Raw genomic sequence first — 19635 nt, forward strand, 5'->3', positions numbered from 1 at the left:
CTTTTTTTGAAGAAAACCCAGTTTAATTTCATAAAAAAATCTCGTTTTTTCCGGTGATTTTGGAGATAATCACTCGATTCGTTCAATTCGAGCGTTGATAAGTGTTTCTATCATTCAAATTTCGTCAATTGATGAAGAAATCAGCTTTGATCCATGTAAGAAATTCTTTAATTTCATTTTCACGATCTGGGTTTTTGATTTAGTCATTGCGTTTTACGATCTTTGCGGAGTCCGGGGGCGGCAGCCCCTGGTAGCGGGGTCCCAGGGGCGGCAGCCCCTGGCGGGGTCCAAGGGAGTTCAGAGTGACAGACAGTTTTATGTGTCCATTGCGTTTTAGAAATAAGAGAGTTTTATGTGGTTTCTGGCTATTGCGTTTGAGAATGAGTCATTTTTAAGTGTTTTCTGGCCATTGCGTTTTACATATAAGACATTTCTTTGTGTTTTTGGTGCATTGCGTTTTAGGTAAAACACTTTTTTATGTGTTTTCAGTCCATTGCGTTTTAGAAAACAGTCATTTTAAGTGTTTTCTGGCCATTGCGTTTTACAAATAAGACATTTCTTTGTGTTTTTGGTGCATTGCGTTTTAGGTAAAACACATTTTTATGTGTTTTCTGGCCATTGCGTTTTACAAATAAGACATTTCTGTGTGTTTTCTGGCCATGGCGTTTTACAAATAAGTCATTTCTTTGTGTTTTTGGTGCATTGCGTTTTAGAAAAATGTCATTTTTTAGGTTTTTTTTTTCATTGCGCTTTACGTAACTGGTGGTTTTTCTATTGCGTTTTACGCAACTGGGTTTTAAATTTTTTTTTTAAATATAGCAATAGTATACTCGTTTTAAAGATAAAAAAACGCTCGTTTTTTGTGCAATTTTTATAAAAAAATAATGTCGTATGAAAGAGTTATTAACGTTTAAAAAATGGGGGGGAATTTGAGGAGAGAGAAACTATTGGCTTGGATTGACTAGAATGCTCTTGAACAAACTCACGCGCCTCTTTTCTCCCTTTCAATTTCCCTGATTTAATCTTAGCCCTTGATTAACTTAATGGATGGTCAAGATCACTTCCTAGCCTTCCTAGCCAAATAAACTTCCTATTGTATCTCCACCCTAGAGTGATGATGGAGAAATGACACTATTTTGGTTTTATTTTTAAGAGTAAAATCACGGATAGTCCCTGTGGTTTTGCAAAATAATACCTATACTCCTCAACTTTTAGAAATTACACAGGTGCTCCATGTGGTTTGGCAGTTTGTTACTTGGATAGTCCTTGGAATGGATGACGGTTAGTTTTCTTCGTTAAGTGGATGTGAAACTCAAACCTTTTGCATCCCGATATTATAAGACAACGAGTAAACTGCCATTTTGGTCACTTTTACAACTCTAGTTCAAAACTCAAACCTTTTGCATCTAGGTCCCTGTGGTTTCACTTTTATTGCCATTTTGGTCCTAAAAATGAAATCAGGTCATATTTATCTTATAAAAGCATGCTATTTTGTCCTTTTCCTCAGGGGCAAAATGACCATTTCATTTTTTTTTATTTAAAGCTTTTATAAGGGACTATTTGTGTAAATAGGTTCAAGTTTTGGACCAAAATAAAAATTCTACTTTATCTCCCTTCATTTCCACAAACTCAATTCAACAATATCCCTTCATTTATCAATCTAACTAGGTTAGAACCCCGTGTATTACACGGGTTGAATAAATTCAATTTTATATACCAAATAATAAAAAATATATCTTTAAAAATCTCGTTTATTAGACGGGTTGAATAAATGCAATTTTATATACCAAGTAATAAAACAATATATATTTAAAAATCTTGTTTATTACATTGGTAGAATAAATGTAATTTTATATATTAAATAATAAAAAAGTTACATTTTTAAGAACCTCGTCGAGCTGAGGAGCGAGTCTAAGTTCGACCGTTCAGGAGACTAAAGCGGGAGGCTAAGTTACATACGGGTTGAACACATGTAATTTTATATACCAAACAATAAAAAGTTATATCTTTATAAATCCTATGTATTATATGTATTGAATAAATCTAATATTATATACTACATAATAAAGAAAGTTATATTTTAAAACTCCGAGTATTACACGAGTTGCACAAATATAATTTTGTATAGTAAAAAATAAAAATGTTATATCTTTAAAAAAAACCCTCGTTTATTACATGGGTGAATGAAACTAATAAAAATTCATATCTTAAAAAAAACTAACGCACATACTCGATATACGATGGATGGGGTGATTGCGGTGATTATTCTTATAAATGTCACGTAAACATAGTGATTACCGTATTTGAGTTGAGTATTGAACACGAAAATATAAGTATAGAACCAATAAACACCTTTTAAACATTTTTGAAATAGGTTCTACCCTTAACTATTTAATTTAATAAAATAAAGAGTTAACTGCCATTTTCGTCCCTATGGTTTGGTCACTTTAGCCATTTCAGTCCATTTTTCAAAAATGCGCCATTTTCCTCCCCGACGTTCTGGAAAGGTGCCATTTCAGTCCAAAAATCATAACCCAGTTAAGTCAGTTAGTAAATAAGGACTCATTGTGTAAATTCGTAACATAAAGGACTGATTGTGTAAATTTGTAACACCACCACCACTAGCCCTGCCACCACCACCACTCCGCTGCCACCACCACCACCACCGCCACCACCGCCACCACCGCCACCACCGCCACCACAGCCACACCGCCACCACAACCACTGCCACCACCATCATCAACAGTTCTTCGAACCACCATTCCATACATAACCCGACCTGCTACCACGTCTTACCACCGGAGATACCCCAATCCATCCATCCATCATAGTTCATCAACAGTCACCGTTCATCATCGTCATCATCTCCGTCAACGATCACAACGATCACCAAGCACATCACCACCGCTGTGTTCGGAGTTCTCGAGACCACCGTGCCCGATAACCACTTGAACTTAACCTGAACCTCACTCCGGTCATCGTTCACCACCATTGTTCAAACCTGGTCAGTGTGTTGTGCAGCGACTTTGCTGATTCCAGCGTGTTTGTTCTTGGTGTGTTTCAGATCTGACGAATTTATTGTGATATTTTCTGTTTTGATTGTGTGTTTCGATATATTGGGGTTGTCAATGGAACAGTAGCATGGATGGTGTTGCTTGTTTTAGTCATTCTTGTGGTGGCGTATGAAGATGGTTGTCGGAGTGAGGTACTACGGTGTCTAATGGTGGTTCACGTGATAGTTGCAGATGACGAAGATGGTTGATGTAGTCGCCGGCGATGGTGATGATGCAGTCGCCGGTAACGATGAAGTAGCAACAGGTTTACTCGATACAGATCAGACGAAGATCAATCATGAAAATCTGATAAAAGCAAACCGATGCATCAGACTTGATTCCATCACTCGGCTCGAGATAATTGCTCGCCGGTGATTATCGTTCAACTCGTTTGGATTGGTTGTCTGGTTAGATCGATGAGGTGATTAGATGGTGATGATATGGTAGACGCAGGTCATCGGAGAAGAAAGGTTGTTGGCCGGAAGTGGAGAAGAGTGGTGGCAGATGGTTGTTTACAATGGCTGCCATGGTTGTTTGTGGTGGCGGTGGTGGCGGTGGTGGTGGTGGTGGTGGCAGCGGAGTGGTGGTGGTGGCAGGGCTAGTGGTGGTGGTGTTACAAATTTACACAATCAGTCCTTTATGTTACAAATTTACACAATCAGTCCTTATTTACTAACTGACTTAACTGGGTTATGATTTTTGGACTGAAATGGCACCTTTCCAGAACGTCGGGGAGGAAAATGGCGCATTTTTGAAAAATGGACTGAAATGGCCAAAGTGACCAAACCACAGGGACGAAAATGGCAGTTAACTCTAAAATAAATAAATCATTTAAATTAACTGAGTTAGAGCTAAAGGACCTAACTTGCAAGAGTTTGCAAACATCGAGTACGTTTTCTGTAATTATTGAAGACAAAGGACACAGTTTGCAATAAGTGACATACATTAAGGACGATTTTTGTAATTTACTCTATTTTAAAATATTATATATATTATCTCCTAAATGAATTGTTTAAATTTATATTAAATTTAATTGTGTAATTATCTTTTAATTGATATTAATTATCTATAAAAATAGATGGCTTCAATGAATAACATGTGTCCAAAACTTGGTTTCTTTTATTATAGTAGATAGATTTGCTAAACAAGTCACCAGATTCGCTAAACAATATCCCTTCACTTCCCAGAATTCTTCTTTATCTCCTTCATTTCCACAAACTCAGTTCAACAATATCCATCCAATTAGCTAAACAAGTCACCAGATTTGCTAACGAAGCTCGCAACAGTGCTCTGAACTCAAATATCAAAACGGAGAAATTCGTCGGACTCCATCGACAAGCCGCACGTGTTGACGAGTCTTATTCTAGAAGCTGCGTACCGGAGGATGTCGTGTCACAGCTTGAGTATTCATCCAAAGTCCGATTTCGAGTTCCGATTTGCAACCCTAGATCCAGTCATTGACCACCACAGCCTTGCCGCCGGCAGCTGCAGTGATGGAGGTGTTATGGAGACGGTGGTTCTGTTGATTCCTACGGCGGCTGAAAGTGACGGTGGTTTCTGGTGACGGAAGGGGGTTAAGTGAATGTTGCGGTGGAGGTGAGCGGTGGTTTGTGGCGGAGGTGGACGGTGATGGGTGACGGTGGAGGTTGTTGTGAGGGTTGTATAGAGAAGAAGAGTGCTGGATTAAGGATTAATGTTTGGGTATGGGGAGAAGATGAAGATATATCTGCTTTTATAGGGTAAAGGGGTAATTAATTTAATTAATAATATATTATAATAAATTCATATTGATTATTTTGCCCCTGAGGAAAAAGATAAAATAACAAGATTGTATTAGCCAAATATCAGCTAATTTCATTTTTAGACCAAAATGACAATAAAAGCGAAACCATATGGACCCAAATTTAAAAGGTTTGAGTTTTGAACTAAAATGGCAAAAGTGACCAAACCTCAGGGACCAAAATAACAGTTTACTCTAAGACAACACATGGAAAGTATTGTTATGAGTTTGTATTAAAATACTAGAAATGATTAAACATGAAAAACATTGGTTGGGAAATTTGTGTGAGGGGGATGTTGCCACATGGTATTAGTTGAAATCGTTTATTAGACATAAGATAAGATAATCGTAATTATAGATTTATAGTTTTGAATTGCATTACAAAACAAATGGCTCGTACTTCAAATATAATCTGATATTAAGCGTTTAATTACATAAATTTATTTTAATTCAAACCATGATTTTCCTATATAAGTATCACTACACCTAATTGGTTTTACATACAATCCTCTCATAAATCTTTATTCCATGTTAGTATTGTGTTTTGAATTAGCTATCTACGCCTCTACTTTGATCCGCAAGTTGTTTGGTTAGCTTAAAACATTGCAAAAGGTTGAAACGATTTATGTTGATTCCCATTCAAAGCAATAATTTACCTTTATGTTAAACCATCTTTAGTTCTTAACTACACAAAATGAAATCCTCATTTATTTTGAATCATTACTATTATAATCAACTAGTCGTGTTTTTGTAACCTTCAGCATGGTTGTAAAAATCCTGACTAGACGCCGATTAATCCTCGATTAATCACCGATTAATCTCGATTAATTTTCAATTAATTACAATTAATTGCGATTATATCCGAATAATCTCCGGTTAATCCTGATTAATCGCCAGTCCCCACCCCACTGGCTGACTAGCGACTAGCGATTTCTACAACCATGATTAGAAGCTCTCATCTTGTACAAATATAAGTGATGTTTGTGCTAAATTGATGCCGTTGGATGATAGTTATTTTAACTTTTAAATATGGAATGCCTACATATATTCTACGTATCTAATCATTGGGTACTAGTAGCCAACGTTTATTATGAGTTATAATAAAGGTGAAGTAAGAACCAACATAAGTACAAATTCAAGAATAATAATAAGCTAACCCTTAATTTCTGATAAAGCTAGTCAAGAAAACCAAATCTATTTCAATATATCACACAATAAGGGCAAAAACACAAACAAAACCCTGTGATCCATCTTCTTTTAACTGCTTTAAAATTTCAGAAAATCTTGAATTATATAACGCAAAAAAAGGCATATTCAAGAATAAGTCATTCAATCATCTTGCATTCTGCCTGATCCTGATCATTCTTTTGAGCGTTGCTAACCAGAAGCTGCACTCATCCCAATCACTGGTGGTAAGATCTACCTGTATCACCACACGGTTAACCGTCAGGGATGAAATGGACGGGCCAGTGGGTTGGATAACTGGTTTGGTCAAAACTCAGTTTCGACCTGTGTAAACCGTTTCCTTTGTAGTTATTTTTATTATTTTGCCTATTAGACCCGTTAACGATTTTTTTTTTTTTTTTTTAAATCTTGAATCGGTGCGTATGTGCTGGAAAATGATACCTGGATCTTGAGGGCCGCAGGGAAGTCACTCCGGTCCAAAGCTTGACAGAGCTGAATAAGCTTTTCAGCAGCGTTTTTGGAGATATCGTTATTGTTTAGTTTAACAAACAAAGCACCTATTTTCTTGGAGTTATCATCAATCTCCCGTTTCTTAGCTGGAACGGCACCTGAACCTCCCAGGGCTTCTGATGTCTCGTTGAAGAGTCTAGTCAACGTTCCAACAACCGCCCTTTGCTGAGCTGGAACACAATACATCAAAATTCAAAAGGTCATTTATTAAACCATGGTGTGTGTGTGTGTGTGCGTGTTTAAATGATTCCACAAAAAAAACAATGAAAAACACATTCGGGACGAGCAAGTGATTTACCAGGGACATTTGACACATCAGCTGTCTGTACTGTTGGAGGAGGAGACTCCGTAGCGGCATTGGGTTGTTGCATTTGACCACCAGATGTGGTTCTTTGCATTCCTGTATTACCATTGATAGGCATGAACCCTCTTACAGGAGGTGCGGGGGCCACACTAGGTGGTAACGTCGGGCCTGTAGTGTTTGCCACAGAAGATGGTACAAAGCCGGGCCGTGTTGGTCCAGCTTGATAATTGGAGTTGGCATTCAACTGAGGCTGGTAAAGATTTGCAGTTAGAATCATACACACATAAATGTACACCCAAGTGATGAACAGAAAATTATGTATGTATACATACAGGATACAACTGAGAACCCAAGGTGGGGAGTTGCTGGTATTGGTCAACATTTCTCATTATTGGTGGCGTCACAGGAACAAAGGGTCTTGCCGCTGCCTGAGTTGTAACCGGTGGTTGATTATAGCCCACCTACAAGCATGCAACATAGATGTTAATTTTAAGAAGACAGAATGATCGAAAGTTTACAACCAAAATATGATAATATATAGCAATTAGCAAACCCCAGTGGAATCACTATGCTACTTTTTTTTGGGTAATAGTGAGAACCCGTTAGGGAAAACTCACAGGACCCTACCAACACACTGCTATGCTAACCAGTGGGACCACATAAACCGCACGGGTTTAGGCTCGAAACCAGTGGAAGCTGGATTCGAGGTGCTTACTATTTACTTTAATAATAGCTTCAGTCATTAACGTACAGCAGGACTGGGAACCGCAGGGGATGGAACAAACATGCTCCTTTGTGGCGTTTCCTGATGATTAACGTAAGACAGCGCAGGTTGTTGGTGCTGTTGTTGATAGTTCTCCTGGAATAAGAAATAGAAAAAGGTAACACAGCCCATCAATAAAGCATACGGAACAGTTTGGGCTTTACGTATGGAAGTGGGAAGTTATAACATAAATAAAAACATAAAATACCTGATAATAGTTTTGATGGGGCTCCACAACTGAATTCATTTGTTGGTATACATCTCCTGTATGTGTTTGAGAGTAACCATAATCTGTAGACTCCGTTGCAGTTTTCTCTACAAATTTGTGAAGAAAGAAAAATCAGTTAACAGCTGATGATAAAACAGGACGCGTATTTTAATAATTGCTAACATGGCACATACCCGGTTCAAATGAGAAAGCTATCCGGTCTCTTAAGATGGAAAGTTCAAGAGACAGATCATCGGTTCCCATCAACTTCAAATATTCCATAGCTGTTGATAAACGCCCCTGACTTGCTAATATCTCAGCATACTTTTCAACAAGTTTGCATAAAGACGCATTGAATTTCTTTTGCCCAGTTGCTAAAGCAAGGACTATTGTTTTCTCCATTAATTCCTTCACAAAAATAATGAATAGTTAGCCACGCACCAACAAGGAGCGATTTCATAATATATTTATATATATAGGGTAGGGATCCTAAGAGAAGTTCACCTTATTTGAGAAACTTGAGAAACATTCTGGACCACACGTTTCCCTAAGCTTTTCGTAATATACACATATGTATAGTTTAAAATCGACTATATACCTATATGTATATTGTCAAATCTTGAATTATACACATATGTATATAGTCAATTTTAAACTATACATATGTATAGAGTACGAAAAGATCCATAATGCTTCTTAAGTTTCTCAATTAGCCTAGTGCTTCTCACACGATCCTAATCCTATATATATATATATATATATATATATATATAGGCTAGGAGTTGGCTACAAAGTCCAAATTTCCTAAAAAGTGTAAAAAGTCATAAAACACCGTAATGTCAACCATAAAACACACCAGAAACCCACAAATAACATAATGAAGATTACTAAAACATCATATATGTAGGTTTTGTGTTGTGTTTTGGATGATAAGGCTCTGATTATGGATTTATATTCATAGTTCTACAATGGTGTGTTTGAAGTTTTTATGGACTATTAGGGTTTGAATATGGTGTTTTAGTAATCTTCACTCTATTTTAGTAATCTTCACTCTATTATCTGTGGGTTTTAGGTGTGTTTTATGGTTGACATTATTGTGTTTTATGACTTTTTATACCTTTTAGGAGTTTTAGACTTTGTAGCCAAGTCCTAGCCTGTATATATAAGGAGAAAGGAGTTTTAGACTTTGTAGCCAAGACTTTTTAGGTGTGTGTGTTCAAAATACTTAAATTTCATACTTGACAATTTCATTAAATACAATTTATAGTATGACCATTCTACCCTTTCCTTTCTTCTTACACTCAAACTATCATATCCTAATGCAAGTTTTAAAGGAAGGGTATAAATGTCAAAAGTTTGAAAACAGGTATATTTGATATTAGGATTTTTTGCTGGGGTAACTATGGGATTATACCAAGTATTGAGGGAGGGTATACAAAATTTTCCCCAAAAAGAAAGATTACATGTTTGTTTGTCGTTGACTTTGTTTTCATACCTGAAGAAGATCAACATAGGATTTCCCCTCATGGTCAACTGTAACCTTCTTTGACCAGATTTCCACGGTTTTATCGATGTTCCCCGAACATATGTAGCAAAAAGTTGCAGCTAATGTATTACCAGCATTTACGAGCCTAGAAGCAAGACTATCACATAGTAAAGTCCATTCATCCCCCTGAGCAAACTGTCATAAGATCCCAAAACTTCTAAGGATCATCGTTAATTGTATTGAAAACAAACAATCACTGCAGTTTGACAAGAACTGTAAGTTATCAGTTACCACTCTTATATTAGGCGACTTACAGTGCAGAGAAGAGCAAGAGTCTCTTTCCAAGATTTCAGGGGCCTGGTATTTACTAAACCAACAAGGTCACTATTTATCATTGCAGCAACAACCTGTGGGCCAGGAAAATATAAAAATGAAAACTGAAAAATCTTCTATCTTGATTTTAAAAAGCGCGAGGCACACTGAGGCAATAGGATCCATGAGTTGATGTGTGAGGCAAGAAGAGAGGCGCACGCATCACGTATGCGAGGCGCTATGTATTTATTTAGTATTTGTTACATTCCTGAAAGGTTTCTATCAGCATGTACCCAAATTCAGATATAAATAGTCTCTATATACAATTTAATATATATGTATATAACTAGGGGTGAGCAGAAAACCGAAAAAAACGAACCGAAACCGCAAAAAAAAGGACCGAAAATAGCTGAACCGCACAAAAAACCGAACCGAAGCGATAACCTAAAAATCATTTTTTTAATGTTTGTTATATATTGATTTAGGAATTATTAGTTTTTTCCTTGAACGTTAAGTATTTATGATAAAAACATTACCATGTTTATTTATCTTTGAAATGACCTATCCATTGCATACAACTAATAACAAAATTTAACATACAAATTAAATGATTTTCAAGTACTGTAAAAGAAAATGTCTTAATAAAAACTTTGGAGTAACATAAAAACAGATTAGAAGTTAGGTTTAAGTGAACGAAACTTAAATGTAAACATCTAACAAAGATTATTAAATCTTGGATTATACTTTTTATATTTAAATCTTACGTAATTGTGTTCCAAAAACGAAAAAACCGAAAAACCGAACCGTTGCAAAACCGAAACCGAACGGTTTTCAATAACCTAAAACCAAACATTTCGGTTACGGTTTCAGTTTTACCATAGAAACAGACCGTGCAGACCCCTATTAATAACCTCTACGTACAAGAGGTGCTCCAGATGCGCGCACCTCATGCAGTTTTGACCTTCGCCTCACTCTCGACACGTGTGCCTCATGTACGCCCATCACCTCATGCAGTCATAAGCAATAACCCTCTCGCCTGAGGGCGCCTCAAGGGTGCTTTTTAAAACTAAGTCAACAACTCAACAATAAAGCTAAACAAACAATAAGAGGGAAGAAAACCATGCCTTCAAGTAAGGAGAAGAATTATATTTGAGGTAATGGTCGCGTGTGGTCTCCCACAGGGAAGAACCACCGACCTGTGCAATAACTAACGCATCCGCCATTTTATTTGCAGCTATGCACTGTGCAACAGCTCCCTTATAATCCCCAACAACCAATGCACGCTGAATAGCCTCATCAAACGAATTATCAGCACTTCCATCTGGTAAGTCGTTTTCTTTTGTTACCGATGATTCTTCCACAGCAGGAACAGATTCTTCTATAGCAAAGCTATTGTGAGAAGTTGACACGGGTGTGACAGCTTGAGGACTTGGTAAATTGTTAAAGAAATCTTCCCCGTTATCAGATGTTAGGTAATTGAGTGTCGGTCCTCCCTCCGTAAGTATATCTTCACTAATTTTGTCGAGATTTAAAGAACTTAGATCCTCAGAGAGATTGTTTTGTTCTGTAACGTAGTTTTGTTCTTCTGTCGGTAAACTGAAGCCAAGGTGGTTTAAGAGTTTTGTTCGTGCTGTTCCGTCATCTTCAAACATAACCTTCAACAATCCCCATGTTTCTTTGTCATCTTCAGATCTGTATCGGACAATTCAACAAAACCCCTCAAAAGATCAAATTAAATTAAATCGGAACGATTGAATTCGAGATGATGAATGAGAATACATACTTGGATTCTTGAGTTTTTTGGTCACACAGTAGTCTCAGTGAAGCTCTGTCTCCGCTACTTATTGCAGCTTCGAATTCAGATGAATTGCTCACGATACTATGTTCATTAACCAAATCATGCACTTCAACCTGAATATTATTAAAAAGGATTAAAATAATATAAACTATTAAAAGAGACATGCAATGAACATAAGACAACAGTAGAATTACCTCTGAAGTTCCACCAGTTGTGTGAAAAGAAACAAGTTTGCCACCAAATCCGAAACAGACTCCAGCTTTGCGTTGATGCCATTTTGGGGCTCTTAAAGGTGCTGCATATAAATCAATAACAATAACAGTAGTTATAATATGATAACAATAACGATAATAAAAATTGTAGCTCTATATTTAATAAAAACTAGTAAGATTTCCGCGTGTTGCGGCGGACACTTGATCGATTGGTTCGATTCATTACAACACTGGTATGATACCGGCACTCGATGTGGCACCCGATACCTGTGTCGATGTTATTCGGTCAGAATCGGTTGGGGGGTTGGGTTGGTCACGACACGGTAGGAACGTCGAGAAAACCATAAAAACGAAAACCGGTACCGGCCCCAATGTTGTTCGAACGGTATTGACCAGGTTCGTCATGGTAAAGATTAAAGAACAAAAGAATCAATTATATTTGACTCATTCGCTTTTGAATAAAACATTTATCGACATGTAGATAAATATAAGCACGTCATATATATTATTACAATAACGTAAGGGTAAACGTGGTCACTTTATTCGAAAAAAAAAACCCTAATCTGTGAAGCAGCGTCGAGGGCATGTACATTTGTGCTTCTATCATTTGTACGTTATTATCCGTAGATAAAAATAAGCATGTCGCAACCCTATAGTGATAATTTTATAAAACATCATCCTTTAAAAAATTTAAGAGAAAAACAAAATATGCTTAAATTAATTATAATAGTATCATAACAAATATTAAAAAAAAGTTATTATTATTATTATTACTATTATTATTATTAATACATCCACACTTTTTTCACTTTTTTAATATATAGTTAAAAAAGCTAATAATAAATAAAATTAAACATACAAAAGTAAATGATTAATGTAAATAAGTTTGATGCATAAATTATCCTGCATCGCAAGTTTGCATAATGCAAAATTTGATGACGTCATCCATGATCCAGCTGTGGATAGTAAAAGAAGAAAGAACAAAGAACTATGAAATTACATATATAGCCCCAAATTGTAGCAAACATGTGTTATTAATTGATATATATTATAATGTGTTACCTGATCCAAAATAACCCTCACCAACACCATAACGAGGACAAGCCTGTATAAAACGCACCAATAGATTGTTAAAAAACAACGATACAAGAATAGGACATTAATAGGAGCAATATATCGAACCTCAATGTTATAAATACCAATTTTCCCATCAAACGAAGATGCTGATATGACCCCAGGTAATTTTGGATACCAGTGGACATCGAAATTCCAATTGGTTCCAGCTGGCAGTTCAGAGACAATCTGCAAAGTTGAAACATTGCCAACATTTTAAGACCTTAGAGAGACACTAGATTGTACAGGTTCGGTATCGAACTTAAGTTAGATATACAAACCTCAGCAGAATTAGTGTCCCAGCAAATAGTGCGGTTATCTTTGGCACATGTAAGCAAATAGGCGCTATCATGAGGACACCATGACATCGCAACGACACCTGGCATATGAAAAAGGACCTGAGAAAATTGTATGAACAGTTGAAAGTATAAACATGTTGAATGATAACCGATAAACGGTATACCTTTAGTATGACCTGCTAACTCTCGCAATGGCGACATTGTGTTCCGCATATCCCATATCTGCATGCCAAAAGCAAAGGTAACTAATTAATAAACATAAAATTTGACTTTTTAAAACATAAACAAAGGCATAAATCATTACCCTTAAAGAAGGTGAATTGTCATCATCAGAAGCAACAATGAGCTGAGTGGCAAACTCAGGATGCCATTGCAAAATGGAACATCTTCTTCTAACCGAATCTGAAAAACTTTAAATCGGAAAACCATACAAAATTAGTTACCAACTTACCACTCATAATTTTATTTTGCAAATTCATCTGATTGCATAAAGTTAGTCACCTTATAATCGGCTTTTGCTTCCTAATATCCCAAACCACTGAAACCAGAAACAAAGTAAAAAACCATATAATATAAATTCTATATATTATAAATATGCTATTTTGTCCCATCAACCAACTTTGGCCCATCAACTTTAGCATTAACCAACTTTAGCCCCTCAACTTTAATAATGACATGTTTAGCCCCTTAACTAAAACATCAAACAACTTTAACTCTCACGATTTGATTATTTTCATCTACGTTTCGAACCTGCTGCGGAGCGCAGGTGGTAACCCACTAGTTTATATAAAATTGGGATAGTTCAAATATAATTGTATCTACTCCGACCCATACCAGTTGTTCCTTGAGAAGAAGTAGATGCCAAGATAGGCTGGACCTTCTTGTTCCATGATAAAAATGAAATTTCTCCATGTGTTAAAGATTCACTGCCCTGCAGAAACGGGTTAACTAAATGTCGATAATAAATGGAGAATGCCCCAGTAAAGTAATTTGTAAAATACTGAATCAACATGGAAATGCATGTAACTCTGATTTAAAAAATTTATTGAACTAACATAGTAATCAAACAAGAAGCAAGATAAGCCCTCTTGAACTTGGTACTCTGTTCAGAGCACAATTCAGTGTATTGCATAAATGTTCACACGTTAAAATGCATCTCTTGTAATCAATATAAAAAATTATAAACATGTGACTTTAATCTTAACTAGTAACTAGTAACTAGTAACTACAAATAATCATATGTTCGTAATCTACTCTTCCTTGTGTCTTGGGTACAAAAGGCATATTTAAGCATCCAAAACAACTATAATAACATAACACGGGGGGTCAATGGGGGTCAATGCACGGGATGACCGCAGATCAAGCGCGCCTAATATCTAACATATGTCAACTATCAATGACTGGTTAAATGACCGCTCAACTATAGATCACACCCAATGCTGAACAAATATTGAAGTTTTAAAAGTAGAAGAACCACAATTGACACTAGACAGATTTTTCAAGAATAATTACATCAATTCAGATCAAAATCAAACATACACACTCAAATGCATCCAAGGACCAAGAATTATTCAAACTAACGATACTTGAAGTGTGTTGATAAAAAAGAAATGATCACCCTAGAACTAATTCATAAAATATCCACTTAAAACTTTTGTAAATCAAATTAGATTTTAAATAAATTGAGTCTAAGCCTTGTCTTTGGGAGGAATCTTCCATATGAAGATGGTTTACAAATTCAAAAATCAAAATTAATTTACAAAATCAAAAATCAAAATTAACAAAGATATATTAATTAGGAGAACCAACCTTTTTTAGGAGTAAAGTAAAACAATCCTCAAAGAAATACAAGCCAACTACAACAGATCTTGAACAGACACATATACAGGAAGTCAAAATTTAAATAGGACATTGTGATATAAAATTGCAGGTTAAATATCATAATGTTACTATGGAATTGCCATACGAAATGCAAGTATTTTAGCTATTCAAATGTAGTAAACAAAGGTTACCTTGAGAGAAAGAAAATGCTTCGGCTCCGTTGGTTTAGCCAAATCCCATATACAAATTTCACCTTCTTCGGCACCCGATGCAAGAAGGTTTGGTGAGAAGGAACTAAACTCCAGTCCACGAACCTGGAAAAAAAACCAATATTATGCAACTGAAACTAAACTTTACATGTTAAATTACACCCCATAAGAAAAGGAAACTTACAGGTCCTTTATGTCTTGATAGCTGCTGAACAAGAGCATTTTCACTTTCCTCCGAACTGAAATCAATGAAAAGAATCAAAACAAGTCTTCCATAAATACAAGAACATAATATAGATGCTCTAAAGATCCTAATTCGTTTCAAGAGAGTATTGCTAAAGTAAGATCACAATTTCTCAAAGTATGATAATGTCCACAAATCAAACAGTTTTTCATCTAAATTGTCATAAAATGAAGTAGCTAAGCTACAAGTAAGGGTGTGAACGAGCCAAGCCGCTCGTGAGCTACTCAAGATCGGCTAACCAAAGCTCGAATCGACGGAGCTTAGACGAGCTCTAGCCCAAAAATAAGCTTTTTAATTCACGAGCCCGAGCTTTCACTGATTGAGCTCGAGCTGGCTCACGAGCCTAAACGTGCCTATTATTTATATAACAATAATTATTATATGTAAAGTTATTACATAAATAACTACATAAATACTACTACCAAATCTACACCTTTTTTGTCCACACTTAAACCTCGACATCGTGGGGAGGGACATCTTTGTACCGCCGGATTACAAGCCCTTAGAGCACTCACATCCCATTCCTTACACTCATTCCATCCTGGAAGTTTTAGAAAGCTACCTAAAAACACCACTCCATCCAATTTCTTATCCTTCTACCCTATCCTTATATTTTTAAGAAAAACCAAAGGGGATTCTTATATTTAAGGAAAATTCAAGTAAATCCTTATATTTTTTAGGATGAGTAAGGGGATGTGGGAGGGTTCTAAAAAGTGACAGGTAAATTTATAGAATAGTGATTTTTAGTAAAATTATACGGATAAAGATAAGGAATGGAATGTGAATGCTAACTAAATAATATATACTACGCAATATATATAAATTGTAACTAATATACTAAATAACTATCAATGTATATAAACAAGCTAATAAATAATAAACGAGCCGAGCTCGAGCCTAAAAACCTAATCACCAGCCGAGCTCAGGCTTTAGAAATAGAGTTCGAAACCAGCCAGCTCGGCTCGGCTTGTTTAACTAGATCATTCAACATTGTCAAAGGCTATGCAATTATAGCGGTCCAAAATCAAATCTCAGTGAAGGGGCTATATTTGAGACCTATCGCGGTGGGATATCAATAATTATAATATCATGCAGAACTTATATATGCATACATATAATCATATATAAAACGTAAAGGATATATGATAATAATAATATGATCTAATCGCAAGCCATGAAATATCAAAACTTAGAACTCAAAAGTGCCAATATTTGAAACATGATCTAATCTCGTAAGTCATGAAATCTTCCTCGACTCCACATCACCCAAAGTATCCAAAATAACAGTCAATATCGGTCAAATACCGGTCAATATCGCTCACAATTAGCAGTACCTAATAAGAACCCTAGGGTTCCAGACACCAATGTCACCATCCACAACTCCTCCAGCAATCAAACCAAGCGAGAACTCTTCCGAACCGGACGCCGGTGATTTCCCCCACGACAGCCGATTAAACGGTTCAGAACTAGCTATAGCACCGGTTAGTATCAAATCACGATCATCCGATCCAAAATCAAGCTTAAACACTTCGAGATTTGCAGAAGAACTGAACGACAAGTCCACAGCTCCGGCCATGGTTCCGGCGACGAAGAACGGTGCATCGGGAGCAAATGCGACCAATGCGGATCGATCTACTTGCTTTATGCACGCTGATGTGCTCATTTTGAGACGATTTTGGTGGTGAATTTTGAGATCTAATTGAGGATTGTGTGGTTCTAGGGTTTGGATGTGGTTTAATTGGGGGATTTTGTGGTTTGAAGACTTGAATCTGTTGTGATTAACGTCTTGCTGTTGATTCAGGTCTTCGTGGTCAGCGAGCGTTTATAAGTTGCAGTGGTAATTTCTGTTTCTTTGATGCTTGTTTCGTCATATTACCAATCACATTTTGCCATGTGTTATTATGGATATAAGATTTTTTTTACAAGTATTCTTGTGAGTTTATATTTCATGAGTATTAGGGTGAAGGGATTGGGGAGTGGTAAAGTGTCGGTAAACACTTTTACCGATAGTTAAGACCCCCGCCAACCACTTTACCGATCATGATGTTATCGATTAGATGGGCATTTCGGTGAAGGTTTACAGATGGGAAAGAGAGGGAGGGAAGGGTGTGTGGTGGGGTTTATTCCTTCTCAACAAATCACACATTTTTCCTTTTAAAAAAATAATTTATCTAAACCCTATTAGGTGAAGCATCGCCAAAGGTTTTGAGCATTAGGTAAATATTTTAGGTGAATTGACATGGCACTATGTGATTGGGTGAATTGGGAGTTTACCTAATAGCATTAGGTAAGCACTCCCTTCACCCTTAAGCCCCTGCATTGCATTGCAGCGGTTTTCATAAATTTGTGTAAGTAGTAGCGATACTATACTATTGTCAGCGACCACCAACACCGGAAAAGCTCGTAAAAACAAAATAAATAAAAACAGAAAAAAATAACGCCGAGCGAAAAGCATACGTAAAATCTTTGAATCACGCACGCTCGTTGCTGATAAATTAAACTAAAACGTAAAACATAGAAAAAAATAACTAAATCCATCCATGACTCGCGTGTTGGACGAACTTGTCAAACGCAAAAAATATATGTGACGCGACGGGCCAGTCAAACGGGGAAAAAATATACGAAAAAATGTTGCACCCCACATGCACGTTGCGGTGCGTTAACTCACAAAATTTAGAACAAAACGAAAAACTTGGGAAAGATGAAAAGTATGGTGGACCAAAATTGAAGTTAAAAAAGAATTGGGATTAAATTGCAAAAGATGAAAAACTTTGGGTTAGAGGTAAAAAAACAAATGATCTAAATTGCAAAATTGAAGTTAGTTATTAATTTTAGATAAAGATAAGGATAAACATAAGTGATATCTTTATATTGGTTATTAATTAATATTAACTAGATATAACACCCACGAGCGTTGCGGCGCGGTACATCGCAAACATCGAATGAATTAGGCCAAACATTATGTGATGGTTATTAATTAATTCCTAAACCTCATGTGTTTTGCCTTATTTAAAGTTTCTATAAGAATTAGCTCTTAAATTATATCTTTGATTATCTCTTAAGACACGATAATCCTACTGCTCTCTTCTGATAAAGGTACTATAGAAGAAAAGTAGAGCATGATGAATAGGATAAATTGAACATGATGTCTCTTATGATAATCAAGATCTCTCTAACATAAATGCTATCACTAAAGTTATTCCAGATTAAGTCTTTCCTAAGACTAATCTATTATCTGTGGAATAATCACCATAACTCCTAAGATGCATGCCTTCATTTAAAATTCTAAACTATAAGGTTAAGTGGCATTCTTGAATACATCATAATGTACACTACCATGACCCATAAAGTTAAGGGCTTACGCATGGAAATAAGTACATTTTTCCAGTACATTACATACTAAAATTTTCACTTGTACAATTTGATGCCTTATAAATCAACTATAACACTCAAAAGTACCAAAGGAAATTGAGTGTGTTGATAAGCAACATATGTACATAGAAATAAATGTTTGAAACTGGAAAATAAGATGTTGTTCACCTTACAACCACTGAAACATTAAAAGAGGATTGTTTTAAGGTCTATAGTCAAAATACAAGTACAAAATTCAAACTTTAAGATTCTTCAAGAGAGAATCTCACTGCATAATTATACCATTAGATTAGGCATAAGCAACAAGAGTATCCATTATTCAGAAGAACAGTTGGATAAGTTAATTAGGTAGTCACTTACTAATGATATCTAAGTCTTCCAATTTTAATATTCCTATTAACACGTGATTAGTTGACTCTAGTTTTAAACGTTTCCTTACCAGAAGTCAACAAATATAACTAACATGAGAGTTATTGACAAAATTAAATGTTAAGGCTATAAGAACAATAATAAGCAGTCTTCTAACAACGTTTTTCGATACCTTATATATATTCTGAAGATTAGTCAGAATATAGTATCATAATTAAGCAATGTTATGAAGGTTGTGAGGTTTGCATAGTCAACATAAAGTCACACTTACCTTAAACTCTCATCTTATTTGTTCTAAATATCTAGATTGAAACATTACTAAGATAAAACTAGATAATACCTTACACTTTCACAACTTTTGTCATCATGCAAATGAGAATTTGACAAAAGGAAAATGAGACCTATAAATATCATCCATTATAACTGAAATTCATGAGAAATCATGACATGGTTAATGAGGATGATTTTTTTTATCTAATATCATTCTAAGTGATTTTAAATCATGACGTTACAACCCTAAATATTACTTGGCTTAAGGAATAAGTATGGGTCCATCATAAGTCATTCATTGACATTCGTGGAACTTAGAATATTCAG

The 19635-nt window shown here is 35.8% G+C and overlaps 1 protein-coding gene across 1 annotated transcript; it reads right to left on the minus strand.

The window, feature by feature from the left end:
- Nucleotides 1–5973: 5973 nt before the first annotated feature.
- LOC110872130 (protein transport protein SEC31 homolog B) lies at nt 5974–17153 on the minus strand. The gene is made up of 22 exons (XM_022120910.2): nt 16632–17153; nt 15238–15292; nt 15036–15158; nt 13858–13954; nt 13525–13561; nt 13328–13433; nt 13188–13245; nt 13006–13103; nt 12794–12913; nt 12674–12716; nt 11594–11694; nt 11385–11512; nt 10726–11293; nt 9604–9696; nt 9299–9484; nt 7998–8211; nt 7804–7910; nt 7584–7691; nt 7165–7293; nt 6827–7082; nt 6460–6698; nt 5974–6256 (listed from the first exon to the last, which is right to left on the minus strand). Exons 1-22 carry the CDS (start codon nt 16958–16960, stop codon nt 6167–6169), a joined length of 3285 nt encoding a protein of 1094 aa, XP_021976602.1. The 5' UTR covers nt 16961–17153; the 3' UTR covers nt 5974–6166.
- Nucleotides 17154–19635: the final 2482 nt, after the last annotated feature.

This window comes from Helianthus annuus, chromosome 1 (genome assembly GCF_002127325.2).
Source record: "Helianthus annuus cultivar XRQ/B chromosome 1, HanXRQr2.0-SUNRISE, whole genome shotgun sequence".
Lineage (NCBI taxonomy): Eukaryota > Viridiplantae > Streptophyta > Magnoliopsida > Asterales > Asteraceae > Helianthus > Helianthus annuus.